At 35.5% G+C, this 15,479-nt stretch overlaps 1 protein-coding gene across 6 annotated transcripts in view; it reads right to left on the bottom strand.

Moving 5' to 3' along the window:
• The window catches only part of RABGAP1L (RAB GTPase activating protein 1 like), an 800,696-nt gene that overhangs the window by 668,020 nt on the left and 117,197 nt on the right, over nt 1-15,479 (bottom strand). For all 6 annotated transcript variants that reach the window (XM_078000298.1, XM_015123648.3, XM_078000303.1 and 3 more), the window contains 2 exons: nt 10,981-11,083; nt 7,109-7,275 (listed from right to left, as the gene is read on the bottom strand). In XM_078000298.1, coding sequence (XP_077856424.1) covers nt 7,109-7,275; nt 10,981-11,083 — 270 coding nt within the window. The remainder of the gene's footprint in view (nt 1-7,108; nt 7,276-10,980; nt 11,084-15,479) is intronic.

Genomic DNA, 15,479 nt, shown 5'->3' with positions numbered 1-15,479 from the left:
AAAGAGCAAGACTCCGTCACAAAACAAAACAAAACAAAACAACAAAAAACAAAACTGTAAGACACTGATGAAAGAAACTGAAAATGACACAAATTGATGGAAAGATATCTCATGTTCATGGATTGAAAAAATATTGTTGAAATGTCCATCCTATCCAAAGAAATCTATAGATTCAATGTGATCCCTATCAAAATCCCAATGGCATTTTTCACAATCCTAAAATTCATATAGAACCCAAATATCCATAGCAATCTTGGAAAATAAAACAAAACACAGCTGGAGGCATCACACTTCTTTATTTCTATATATTACAAAGCTATAATAATCAAAACAATAGTGTATTGGCATAAAAACACACAGACCAATGAGACAAAACTGAGAGCCCAGAAGTAAGCCCACACATACGTAGTTCTGTAACAAATGATTCTGGGAAAACTAGATATTCATCTGCAAAGGAATTAAAATTGGACTCCAATCTTTTATCTTTCACAAATATTAACTCAAAATAGACAAAAAGACTTAAATTTAAGACCTGATACCATTAAAACTCCTAGGAGAAAATACAGGGGAAAAATTCCTTTACACTGGTCTTGGTAATTATTTTTTGAATATGACCCCAAAAGCATAGGCCAAAAAAAGCATAAACAAGCACAACTACAGGAAACTAAAAGGCTTCTGCATAGCAAAGGAAATATTCAACAAGATGAAAAGGCAACCTATGGAAGGGGGAAAATATGTGCAAACATATATCTGATGAGGGGCGTGTGTGTGTGTGTGTGTGTGTGTCTGTGTGTGTATCATACAGTTCAATGGCAAAAAAAAAAAGAAACAAACCAAATACTCTAATTAGAAAATGGACAAAAAACTGGAATAGAGAGTTTTCCAAGGAAGACATACAAATGGCCAACAGATACATGATATGGTGCTCAATATCACTAATCTTCAAAGAAATAAATGCAAGTCAAAACCACAATGAGATATTACCTCACACCCATTAGAATGGTTATTATTAAAAAGACAAGAAATATGGCCAGGCACAGTGGCTCATGCCTATAATCTCAACACTTTGGGAGGCCAAGGTAGGAGGATCAGCTGAGCCCAGAAGTTTGAAACCAGCCTGGGCAACATAATGAGACCCTATCACAGGAAAAAAAAAAAAAAAAAAGACAAGAAATAACAAATGTTGGTGAGAACAGAACCCTTGCACACTGATGGTAGGAATGTAAACTGGTACAGCCAGTATGAAAAACAGTACAAAGATTCTTCAAAAAATATAAAATAGAGCTACCACATAATCTAGCTATCACACTGCTGGGTATATATCTGAAAGAAACAAAGTCAGTATCTTGAGATATCTGCACTCCATGTTCATTGCAACATTATTCACTAGACATGGAAATGTGTCTGTCAATGAATGAATGAATATATATACACATACATGAACATAATGGAATATGACTCAGCCATAAAGAAGAAGAAAATTCTATCATTTGCAGTAACATGCGTAAAGGTGGAAAGCATTATGCTAAGTAAAAAAACAGCTAGACTAGGAAGACAAATACTGTATGATCTCATTTTTAACTGTCTAAAAAAGTTAAACTCATAGAAAGAGAGTAGAATGGTGGTTGCCAGGAGACGGGGTTTGGGGGAAAAAGTGAGATGCTGATCAAAGGGTAAAAACTTTCAGTTATAAGATGAATACAGTCCATAGTGACTATAGTTAACAATATTGTATTGTGTACTTGAAATCTGCTAACAGTAGTAGATCTTAAGTGTTCTCCACACACACACAAAAAGGTAACTTACGTGAGGTGACAGATGTGTTAACTAACTTGATTTTGGTAATCATTTCACTATATATATGTATCAAATCATTGCATTGTACACCTTAAGTCTATTCCATTTTGTCAATTATACCCTGAGATGAAAAATTCATGAACTAGGTAGAGATAAATTAAAGTATGTGTAAAACCTTTATACTAAAAGTGACATAACTGCTGAGATAAAGAAGAGCTAAATAAAAGAAGTGATATTCCATGAGATAGGCCATGTTTATTGAGGATTCACTCTTTTTAAGACAGCAACTCTTAGAGGACAGGTGCAGTTGCTCACTCCTGTAATCCCAACACTTTGGGAGACCGAGGAGAGAGGAACACTTGAAGTCAGAAATTCGAGACCAGCTTGGCCAACATGGCAAAACCCCATCTCTACTAGAAACACAAAAATTAGCCAGGCATGGTGGTGAGTATCTGTAAGCCCAGCTACTTGGGAGGCTGGGGCAGAAGAATCACTGGAACCTGGGAGGCAGAGGTTGCAGTTAGCTGGGATGGTGCCCTGCACTTCAGCCTGGGCGACAGGTTGAGACTTCATGTCAAAAAAAAAAAGCAACTCTTCCCAAAATCATATACATATTCCAAGCATTCTCAGTCAAAATCTGGGAATGCATTTTTCTTTTTTTTATTATTATTTTTTAGAGATGGGGTGTCACTCTGTGGCCCAGGCTGGAGTGCAAGCGGCATGATCACGGCTGACTGAAGCCTCAGACTCTTGGGCTCAAGCAATCCTCCCACCTCAGCCTCCTGAGTAGCTGGGATACAGGTGTGCACCACCACACTTGGATAATTTTATTTTACTTTTTTTTACAAAGTGAGTCTTGCTATGTTGCCGACGCTGGTCTCAAACTCCTGGCCTCAAGTGATCCTCCTGCCTCAACTTCCCAAAGTGCTAGGGTTACCAGTGTGAGCCACTGCATCCAGCCTGGGCATGCATTTTTCTACAAACTGACAAACTCATCCTGAAATTCAGATGGAAATGCAAAGAACCTGCAACAAATAAAACAACTTTAAGAATGAGAAAGGTTGGGAAGCTTACAACACAGACTTTATTACATAATATAAAGTTGTAATGATCAAGACTGTGTGGTACTCACATAGAAATCAATGGAAGAGAAATAATGTCCCAGAAACAGACTTATACATCTACAGTCAATTAATTTTAGACAAACTAATTCTATAGATAAAAGAGTCTTTCCAACAAATGATGCTGGAACAACTGTATACCCATATGAGAGCGATGTGGATGACCTCAAGCCTTCATGCCATACATAAAAATTAACAGAAAATGGATAAAAGGCCTGAAACTATAAAGTCTCTACAGGAAAACATAAAGAACATCTTCACAACCTTGCGGTAGGTAAAAGTTCCTTACATAGGACACAAAAAAAGCAAAAATAATAAAATATTAATATGACTTCATCAAAATGTAAAATTTCAGTTCTTCAAAAGACATTCAGTTTAAAAAGGCAAGCCACTGTCAGGAAGAAACTATTTGAAATATGTGTATCTGACAAAAGAAAATATATTCAGAAAACATAAAGAACTCCTGCAACTCAGTAAGACAAACAAAAAGCGGACAAAAATTTTAGATAGACATTTTATAAAGAAGATACATGAATGATTAATAAGCACAAGAAAAAAATGCTCAAAATCATTACTCAATGTGAAATACAAATTGACATTGCAATGAGATACATCTACACACCCCTAAGAATAGCTACAATTTAAAAGACTGACAATACTAAATACAATTTAAAAGGCTGGCAAAGATGAGGAGAAATTGGGACACACATATACTGCTGGAGGGAAAATAAAGTGGTCAAGCACTGTGGAAAACAGTTTGGCAGTTTCTACTTACCATACCACACAGCAATTCCATTTCCTGTTATCAGCCCAAAAGAAATGAAAATCTATGTACACAGAAAGACACAGGAGCTTTAACCACACTAACCAAAACCAGAAACAACTCAAATTTCCAACAGATCTAATAAATTATGGTACATCCATACAAAGGAATAACATTCAGCAATAAAAAGATTAACAAATGACATACAACATGGATGGATCTCAAAAGCATTGTTACACGAAGAAAGCTTTTACATAAAAGAAGCGTATGATTCCAGTTACTGTATATCTAATCTACAATGACAGAAAGCACATCAGTGGTTGCCTGAGGCTGAGGGTGGGAAAGATTAGCTGCAAGGACACGATGGAACTTTTAAGAGTGAGGGATCTTAATTTTGGTGGTGGTTATTCATGTGTATAAATTTGTCAAAGCTCATCAAAATGTACTATTAAATAGGTGCATTTTACTGTATGCTAACTACCTCAATAAAGTTGATTTCGAAAAGAACTCTGAACGTAGACTCCAAAGTTTCACATGCTCGGGGACCTACTTGCCTTTCATCATCAACTATTGTGCTTCCCAGTCTTTCCGGTTGTCTGGGCGTTTATGCTTGGTGTTTCCCACTTACACCTAATTAATGTCTACTCCCGTTAGACCTCGGGTCAAGGTGAGAGGTGAGGCCGGCTGGGCTTCTGGGTCCAGTGGGAAGTTGGAGAACTTTTCTGTCTAGCTAAAGGAGTGTAAATGCACCAATCAGCAATCTGTGTCTGGCTGAAGGTTTGTGAACGCACCAATCAGCACTCCGTAAAAACGCAACAATCAGCGCTCTGTCTAGCTAAAGGTTTGTAAACACACCAATCAGCACTCTGTAAAAACATACCAATCAGTGCTCTGTGTCTAGCTAAAGGCTTGTAAATGCACCAATCAGCACTCTGTAAAAACGGACCAATCAGCACTCCGTAAAATGGACCAATCAGCAGGATGTGGGCAGGGACAAATAAGAGAATAAAAGATGGCCACTCCAGCCAGCAGCGGCAACCCGCTCAGGTACCCTTCCATGCAGTAGGCGCTTTGTTCTTTTGCTCTTTGCAATAAGTCTTGCTGCTGCTCACTCTTTGGGTTCACACTACCTTTATGAGCTGTAACATTCACTGTGAAGGTCTGCAGCTTCACTCCTGAAGCCAGCCAGACCACAAACCCACAAGGCGGTACAAACAACTCCAGATGCGCCACCTTTAAGAGCTGTAACACTCACTGCAGAGCTCTGCGGCTTCACTCCTGAAGTAAGCGATACCACGAACCCACCGGAAGGAACAAACTCCAGACACATCTGAATATCTGAAGGAACAAACTCCGGACACACCATTTTTAAGAACTGTAACACTCACCGCAAGGGTCCGCAGCTTCATTCTTGAAGTCAGCGAGACCAAGAACTCACCAGAAGGAACAAATTCCGGGCACAAAAGGATTTTCTCTAGTTTACTTTCCCAGCTTCTAGTTTCTGTCCTCTTGTTAAGTGCTCTCCTTGCTCCCAGTAAATGGACAATGAATGAAATGAAATGCCATTTGGCCCTGAGAGGACACTAAACAGGAACAAAGCAGACTTTCATACATCCCCACTGCCCACACATAAAGTCCTGCTATATTTAAGAGAAGAAAGCTGCCAAGAAAAAACAGTTTGGGAACAGGGCATCTCATCTACTTTGGTGTTGCCCCGAGGAGTCTGGTCTAATCCTGTCTGGGTACAGGACAAGTTCTGGTTTCATTCAGTAAGTCCAACACTCTCAGAATGAAAGAAAAAGTTCTAGGTGTCTAAATCACTTAGAACTGAAATCAATGCATTCTCTCTATTTCTTTAAAGTAGTAATGGCCTAGACCCAGATTTTCAAAGGTTACTTTGAATTGCATTAGGTAATCACCTAATTCATTCTTTCTACTGATGTTGTATAGTGTAGACCAACATCTCCAGATTACCATCAACCACCCCAAACCAACCCACTCTTTGGAGTTGTAGAAAGATGCTAGTATGGCCTTACAGCAGCATACTCTGGTTTAAGGTAAGGAGTTGTAGTCTCAGGTCTTGCAATAATTACATGAATTTTAACAATTACTTTAACTTCTCTCTCTCTCTCTCTCTCTCTCTCTCTGGAGACAGACAGACAGTCAAAAGTACTAGAACTGGGAAAAACCTAACTTTTTCTCAGATCTCTAGGAAGTGTAATTTACATTATAATGTATAATTTATCATCATTAGAAGAATGACAACTTTCTATACAGTTCCAGCTCCTTTATTCACGATTATGCAACTATGAATAATTCTTTGGCTCAAAATGAAGAATTATTGGATAGTCATAACAACTAAGCTATTTTTTTGCAAAAGGAAGGACAGAAGGATGGGGAGGAAGGAAGACAGAGAAAAAAAATCTTATAACAAAATATTAAAAGATGCTTAGGAGACTGAAGTTTGAATATTGCTCATATAACCTTCATTACAATATGCTATAAAAGCAGTTCACACAGTAATAAAAACTGAGTCAAATAACAGCCATAATAATTTTATGAAAGATTTTTTTAAAACCACAAGAATTTCCAAGTACATAGTATACGAAGCCAAAATGATCCATGGCAAGTTTTTAAAATATGAAAATGGGTAAGAGGCTTCTATATTTGTTCCCTGTGCTGGTGCCTGCTTTTATCACACAGCAGTTCACATATTATAGTATATGAAGCAGCAAGCATTTTAAAACTTGGGAGAACGGAAGTTACTAACAAAAACAGCATATAAAAGATGTTCATTATTGTAACAGAGCATTTTTATCCTGATTTTTTAAAAACTCACAATTAGCATTCAAGCTAGTTTTCATTATTATCTGCTTCCTTCGCTATAATACAAAAATTACATATTTTATCTACTAACACTGCCTAATTTGAGATCATAGAAACGATAATTTTGTTCATTTAATATTAAAATAATTTTATAACCTCACTACTGAGTCAAACAAGATGTTCAGATAATATTGTCTATCTAATATTACAGGTAGAAATAACTATAGAAATTAGGTATTTCTTGGAAACATTTTCATTAAAATTTTATAAGCATATGATATTTCTGTGCACTGCCTTTTTGGCATTAATTGTTTATAAAGGGTAGATAAGTTGTTTTATATACAGAGTCAATATTTCTGTTAAGAAGGTTCATACATTACAGGTTTCTAGGGGAAAGTATATAATTATTAAACTAGCTGGGGTTTTTTAGCTAGTATTACCTAGATGTGAATTTTTCAAACACTCTGTTGGTTGACTTCAAATATCATTTGATTTATTTGAGGAATTGTATTGTTTTGCAACTTCAGGAATTATCTTGGCATTAAAAAAGTGTGGAAAGAAAAACGTATGTTACTATATGAAGAGAAAAAAAAGGTCCTACCTGTTTCAATCTCATGAAGAAAGTCTCTGTGAAAGTCTTTCTGCTGAAATACCAAAATCGCTCATTTGCAGGGTACACACGGACTACTGTCTCCAGGAGAAAGCGAACAGGCTCCACCACCTCTGTGACTACCATATCCACTGCCACAGTCATGTATACTCGCTTATCTGTAGTAGAAAGTTTCTGGGTTTTATGCTAGCTCTAGTATTCCTTGACTATTTTAAATAAAGTTTCCTCACTTATGAAAGAATTAATGTTCTTTACAATTGTAATACCTTCTATGTTTATTTTTAAATGTTCTATTAACATTTTGATTAAATAAGTATGCAAGTATTCCAAGCATGTTTCTTAGGAACTAATAATCCTAAGTGTCTATTAATAAATTACCTGACACTTTTTCTTTTTTCATTCCCCAAATTAGGTCTTTAATATAAAAATAAACAGAATACAATAATAAAGCATATCTTTTACTCTAAAACTATCTGATTTCCCAGATAACCTCTAGAAAATCAGAGATTTATCCCTTCATCTTATAAAAAAAGATAATAGAAATTACTAGGTTTGTTTAATGAGTTGCACTGGAAGGACTGTCAAATCAAGAGACACACTCAGCCTTCTCTATGTTAAACTTGTATACATAAAATGTGATTGAAAGCTGGGCGCAATGGTTTACAACTGTAAAAAACTTTGGGAAGCCAAAGCAGGCAGATTACTTGAGTCCAGGAGTTTGAGACCAGCCTGGGCAACATGGTGAAACCCCATCTCTACTAAAAATACAAAAAATTAGCTGGGCATGTTTGTGCGCGCCTGTAGTCCCAGCTACTCAGGAAGCTGACGTGGGAGAATCACCTAAGCTCAGGAGGTTGAGGCTGTAGTGAGCCGTGATTGCACCACTGCACTCCAGTCTGGGCAACCAGAGTGAGACTCTGTCTCAAAAAGCACGTCACTGATATAAATACTTGCATGCTGTATGCTTCAAGAAAAGTCTCCAGAGATTTTTCAGTACCCTCATTGTTGTAATACATATTAACCCTCAGGAAAATCATTAATCAAAGTTCCAAAGAAATAGTCCTGTGTAGTTTTCATATATATATATACACACACACACACACACATGAATATATATGTGTGTGTGTATAAATATATATACACATATATCAGAGTCCTGACAAGTGCTTTTAGACAACGACGATATGTGTTATCAGCCAAAATTCTAGTTATGATTTGAAATGTTTACTAGGCCACAGTCTTCCTTTAATTTGAATCTCGAATCATCTAGGCCAGTGTCTGTAGGTTTTCTTCAGTTTCACTATGAGGAGTTGAAACATGAATTTCATTTTATTTTATTTTATTTACTCTGCTTGATATTCATTGAGGTTTTTGTTGTTTGTTTTGAGAGGAGTCTCACTCTGTCACCCAGGCTGGAGTACAATGGAGCGATCTTGGCTCACTGCAACCTCTGCCTCCAGGACTCACGCAATTCTCCTGCCTCAGCCTCTCAAGTAGCTGGGATTACAGGCGCCTGCCACAAGGCCCAGCTAATTTTCAAAATATTTTTGGTACAGACAGGGTTTCACCATGTTGGCCAGGCTGGTCTCAAACTCCTGACCTCAGATGATCCACCCCCATCAGCCTCCCAAAGTGCTGAGATTACAAGCATGAGCCGCCACGCCTGGCCTCATTGAGGTTTTTGAATCTATGGCCTGGTCATTCCATACTATTTTGTAATTTCCTCATTCCTTTTTAAATATTTTTTAAAATTTATTTTCGCTACAATTTTTAGTTCTCTGTTAAAGGAAAGTCCAAATAACCAAGGCCACCATTAGAGGAAACCCTCAATAGTGTTTTTTAAATATTATATAACATTCAGATTCATCAGCTACTTCTCTATTTATATTAAATTCAATAACAATTTTATCACATTCTTACTAATTACAGTCTTACTAAATACACCTGCCAATTCAAGAGAAACTAAAATTTGTTAGACATTGTACTTGACCTGAAGGAACTTAGGGAAAAGAGTAAGAATAACACAAGACAGAATATAACACTCAACTGAATCTTAGTGCAGTGGAAAGATCCAAGACTTTTCATCTCTCAGGGCCTAAACGTCTTCCATAAATATCAAACTTTATTTGATCACAAATTTTCTGAGTAATGTGTAATTTCAAGGACATCATTTAGAAATTTTAAAAATCAGGGCAACATTTTTGTGTGGCATATGAGATAATTTTAAATTTAAAACGTATACTTTGGACCAGAATATTATTATAATATACTATCATATAGTTTATTTTAATAAATTATAAATAAATTTTCTTTTATTTGTGGACCAAATATATATTTTATTGCAAAATGAAACTAAACTAGGTGTTACATTAAAAACACAAAAACTATTTTTATAACTTGATATACAAAATTCTTCTATTTTGTTCTTCAAAACTGTCAACTGGCTTATTTTTATCATTTTCGTGGCTTCCTTCTGAACAGGTATAAGAAAGAAGGTTACAGGTATTTGCAAGCCTATCTCCAGAAATAACAAATTGTGGATCTAAAAATTATTTACTGCTAATAAATGAAAAGTTAAATTTTAAATAATCTTTTTTTTCTTTTTAGCCCTCATTTTTAGACAGCTTAATATATGATTAAATGCATGTGATTTATATAAATGGTGAATACTCTCTTTAAGGAAATGAAAGAATAATTATCATTTTAATGCCCTTCATAAACATATTATATTTTCGTATCAGTATTCACAAATGCTTCCTGTCATTAAGCAAAAGTCTACTGTGGGTATAAACTAAATAATACAAAATTAATGATAAAACAAACTGATCCATTATATTGCAAATATGAATTAATGGTTTAACGACAGTAAAGCAGGGTAGGAATGTAACTTACCAGGTAAAACTTTAAATTTAGTTTAAAAGTAGATGATGAAGGGGCAAAAAACATAGGAAATTAACAGCTATCTGGATGAAGTAGGAACGAAAAAACACAATGGAAAAATGAAAAAATGTGACTAACATTTATACATTCTGTTCAGTACTAGACATGATAAATAATATGAAAATGTAAAAAACAAAGAAGAAACTATTTGCTACAACTGAAATATTTCATATATATTCTAGCATCCCAAAGGCCAAAAGACTGGAGCCAATAATTAATAAATGGAAAACTATAAGTAAACTATAATGCAAAAATAGTTAAAATAATAATTTTTAAATATTCAAAATTCCAAAATATTTCCTTTTCATCATTTTCTTTAATATTTCTCTATCACTAGTCTCCACAAATGAAACAACTCTATAGTGGTATATGAAAACCAAAGCCCAAATGCTTTCTCTATAATCTAATAAAATTAATTTAGGCCAGGTGCAGTGGCTCACATCTATAATCCCAGTGCTTTGGGAGGCAAGAAGATCAGTTGAGGCCAAAGGTTCAAGACAAGCCTGGGCAACAAAGCATGACAAAAATAAAATTTTAAAATTAGCCATGCATGGCAGCACACATCTGTAGTTCTATTTAATAGCTACTAAGGAGGCTGAGGTGGGAGGATTGCTTGAGCATGAGAGTTTGAGGTTACAGTGAGCTATAATGCCCCTATACTCTACCCTGGGCAACAGAGTGAGATCTTGTCTCTTAAAATAATAACAATAATAATCATTCACATATCTTTTGGGGAGGATTTTTTTAAATAGTGGAGATTTCCCCCATAGAAGCATAAAGAACAAAAATGAACCTCAAATTCTCAATAGAAAGAATATGTTCACTTTAAGTGAGTTCCACATTTTTAAAAAAACATGACAAAACAACATTGATCATAATATAAAATGTAAAGCAAACAAAAGGGATATTTTAAGAAAAGTCACCTTTTGGTGTTTCCTCATTAAGCGCCAGAAATATTGGTGCATTGGGGTTCCACATGCCAGTGATGACATAAGCTCTCCCATCATAGCTCTTTCCCATGGATTCCTATAAAAATTCAAACAGTAATTACTGATAAAAGATATCAAAAAAATCACTACTTTAAATTATATCTTACTTTAAGCAATACAATGTATTAACATTTGGATTTACAGTCAAGCAGGAGCTTTATATCCACTGTAAATTCTTTTCATCCTACAAAGGCATTTATTTAAATATTAAATTCTTCTACAGCTTTCTTCAAGCATGGTTTCTACTTAAAGACATGTACCCTTGGGTAAAAGGAGGCATACACTTACATGCTGAATCACAAAAACATAATATTGTTACAAAGTTATATTTAACTTGATCTTGATGCCAACTGTCCAAATCTCATATACATATAGGATGTATATGGTTTCTATTAAAACAATAATATAGAATTAGCTGAAGACAGTTAAACTGAACTAGTAGCTAATCACAGTAGGGAAAGTTATTTTTCTTCTAATATTCTAATTTTTAATGAATTCTTAAAATATTAATTTTGTTTATGGCCATTAATACCTTTAAAATTAACACTTTTCTATTTTCTGTATGTCAGGTATTTGTATACTTTCTTACAATCATAAATTAGTATTAGGAGACTAATTTTGGTTTGTAAGCAACATCCAAGTGTATTAACTCTCTCCCTCTACTGTTACACTTACTCCCTCTTTCTTCCCTTCTCTCCTTCCTCTTCTCCTCCATTCTTTAAGACTTTACTAAGCCAGCTCTTGACTCTCACTAAAAAAGCCAGCAACTCCTATAAGCAAGGCTACTTATAGCTTGTGGATATGTATGTGGAGAGAGGGGTAGATGTTGTTCCATGAAAGAACAACATACAGCATACAAGTATTTCCACATGCAAATGAACAGTATCTGCAATACTTCAATTTTTGTAGCAATTTCCTCACATTATGAATAGAGACTGTTAAAAGGGTAAGACTAAAACAAAGAGAAAAACTTTCCTTTTTTCATTATTACCCATTCACAGATGTTTCTCTGAACCCCCTATAAAATTGTGTCAGTCATGTGGTAATTACTATGTATATTTTTCTAGTTTATTAGTAATACTTCACTAATCAGATTGTGTAGCTTGAGTGCAGGGACTATGCATTCCAGAGATGAAATACACTCAAGGTCATTTGTAAAGGAAACCCACTCACCAACACACTCATATGTTTACAGTCTCTTTCTCCACCACCTCTACAGACACACACACACACACACACACACACACACACAGGCATGTACACAGGCCCCTATCCTCCATCTTTACTCCCTAATTAAGGCTCCATTTGGAACAGGACACACACACACATACACACACACACACACACACACACACACAGAGGCATGTACACAGGCCCCTATCCTCCATCTCTACTCCCTAACTAAGGTTCCGTTTGGAACAGGACACACACACACACACACACACACACACACAGGCATGTACACAGGCCCCCATCCTCCATCTCTACTCCCTAATTAAGGCTCCGTTTGGTACAGGAACAGGTTTCTGACCCAAAAAGAATTCAATCCATTTCAAGATCAGAACTTGTGCTGTGCTTGAGTGCTCAAAATCTCTTTCAATCAACAAAAACCAAAGAAAGTGGGCAGTCACCAGTGGAAGCTAAAAGGTTTTCATTAGGAGTCAGGCTATGATAGGCCACATATAAGACAAAGTTATAACAATTATGAAGTAGGGAAAAAATATATAAAGTACAACGTATTAGAAAACTGTTAAGTGGTAAGAGAAATGGAGAAAACAAACATTAAAAAAAAACCCTTAAAAATTATAAATTATACAGACAAAAAAACAAAAGCAGATACTGGGAGGCAGTAAGTGGGGGAGGGAGCAAGTGGAAGAGAAAATAGCAGAAATCATCGTACATGTAAAACTGTTTCATGAAACTTTTACTTTTGCTTTTTTGCACATACACCATACACATTATGAGTATGCTAGATTACAACATAAAATGTATTTGTAACTGTGGGTATAGCTACTGGTCTAGTGTTAATATATGGTTAATTGTAAAGATCCACAAACTTTCTGAGGAATCTCTAGGACTTTAATCTAAAATTTTAAATTATGCTCCAGTTCCAAGAAACCTGGTTCTACTGAGTTTTCTGCTTTTCTTGGTACCTTACTGTTAGGCTTTTCCCAGGAATCCAGGACTGTGAATCAAAAATTCTCATTTTTGGCTAGGTGCAGTGGCTCACACATGTAATTCCAGCATTTTGGGAGGCCAAGGCAGGCGGATCACCTGAGGTCAGGAGTTCGAGATCAGCCTGGCCAACATGGCAAAACCCTGTCTATACTAAAAATATAAAAATTAGCTGGATGTGGTGGCACACACCTGTAATCCCAGCTACTAGGGAGGATCAGGCAGGAGAATCACTTGAACCCAGGAGGCAGAGGTTGCAGTGAGCCGAGATTGTGCCACTGCACTCCAACCTGGGTGACAGAGCAAGTCTATCTCAAAAAAATTAAAAATAAAAAATAAAATTCTAATTTCCTTATTCCTACAAGTATCAATATTTCCTTATTCCTACAAGTATCAATATTCTCATTATTGGAAGAAAATGGAGTCTCTACTACTTGTACTCTCCCAAAAAAACTGTGTATGTACACACACACACACACACACACACACACACACACACAGTCATCTGTTGCTTAATGATAGGGATACATTCTGAGGTATGTGTCATTAAGTGATTTCTTTGTGCAAATAGAATATACTGTACTTATAAAAACCTAGATGGTATAGGGGCTACACACCTAGCCTGTGGCTCCGAGGCTACAAACTTGTACAGCACGTTACTGTACCGAATACTACAGCAATTATAACAATACTATTTGTGTACCTAAACACAGAAAAGGTACAGTAAAAATACATTATAATCTTACAGAACGACCTTCAAAGTATGGCACATCATTCACGGAAATGTTCTTACTCTGCGTGTGACTGTTATATATAAGTAATCTGGCTATTTCACTGAAAAATATATCTTCATTTATAGGTAGGACTTTCCTTTCATGAGGATCACATGATATTTGGGAGTGTCATAGAAGGAGTAAAAGTATTAATATCTTGTTTTAGAGGGCAGAATTAAGACTAATTAGGCAAAGTTACAAGAACTATGATTTCAGGTGATTATAAAAAAATAACTTTGTAATAACCAGAACTGTCCCTTAGACTTTAACAGAAGGCAATGAGTTTCTTTTCATTAGAAGTAGTCTAGCTGAGGTTTAATGTCCACTATGAAGATTAACAATACTGGGTAATAACAAATCACAACTGCTAATCATTGCACATACAAGCCTCTCATTTGCCCAACTATTTATTGCAAATAAGCCCCTTCTCTGTCTGAGAGCATGAATGCTCACAATTCTTTTGATTTAGATATGGACTCGAAGGTGGGGAGGACTGTTCTGAAAGTTAGAGAGACACAGTGAAGAGGCCTCAGAAGTTTATACCAGTTCTGTAATTCTGTAATCTGAATTTAGGTTTTATGGACAAATCTCTGCAGTAATTCATCTTAGTCCTTTAAACTCTGAAAGACTATGATTAATTAAGACCTAGGATCTTAAAAGTTTTTAATACCTCAATCCTCCTAATCTACTTCCTCGTGGAATTTTCAGGGCTCCAAAATGCTAATGACTTGCCTTAGGTAAAACCACTTTCATTACTGATATGTGGTTTAAAAAAAAAAAAGATGTAAGAGACATAGATCAGTATCTAATTTATGTTTTCATACTCAATTTAACTGGTTGTCCTTACCTGACCTATTCAGGCAGTGATTCCTCTATATTTCTACAGCTCGTTGTACCACCAGATACTGAAAAGGTTTGTTTCCCACAAGACCATGAACCCACAGATGGTAAGAGCTATATTTTACTCACATGCATAACCTCAGCACTTCACACAACACTTAGCAGACAAACAGGTACCCAAAAGCCTGAATAAACCATTCCTGTACTGATATAAAATCAATATTGATATTACCATGAAATTACTCAAAAAAGTTGACCTAATTAGTAATGTTTAACTGATATTTGCAAAACACGCTGAAAAGATGAAAACGTATAGTGCTTACTATCACTAAATATAAGAATCTCAGTTCACTAAGAAACTTTACACTTACTCTAAGATGATTAGTTTCCTATAACATTTCTAAATCACAAATTAAATGTTTTCACGAATTGCAATATTAGAAGGTATTTCTATTTGAAAGTTAAAATAGCTTGCTACTTTTACACTAAATATCAACTGTTGAATATATATTAACCTTTAAGGACATTCCTTAAATAAATATTACTCCTAGAATAAACGTACTTTGCTAAAGACAGGTAATCAAGAAGAAATTTAGAAAGGGAAACACTTTAAAGAAAACAAAAGTATCCGTCACGAACTCAAAT

Source organism: Macaca mulatta, chromosome 1, assembly GCF_049350105.2.
Source record: "Macaca mulatta isolate MMU2019108-1 chromosome 1, T2T-MMU8v2.0, whole genome shotgun sequence".
NCBI lineage: Eukaryota > Metazoa > Chordata > Mammalia > Primates > Cercopithecidae > Macaca > Macaca mulatta.
This window is presented reverse-complemented; position numbering and strand designations above follow the sequence as displayed.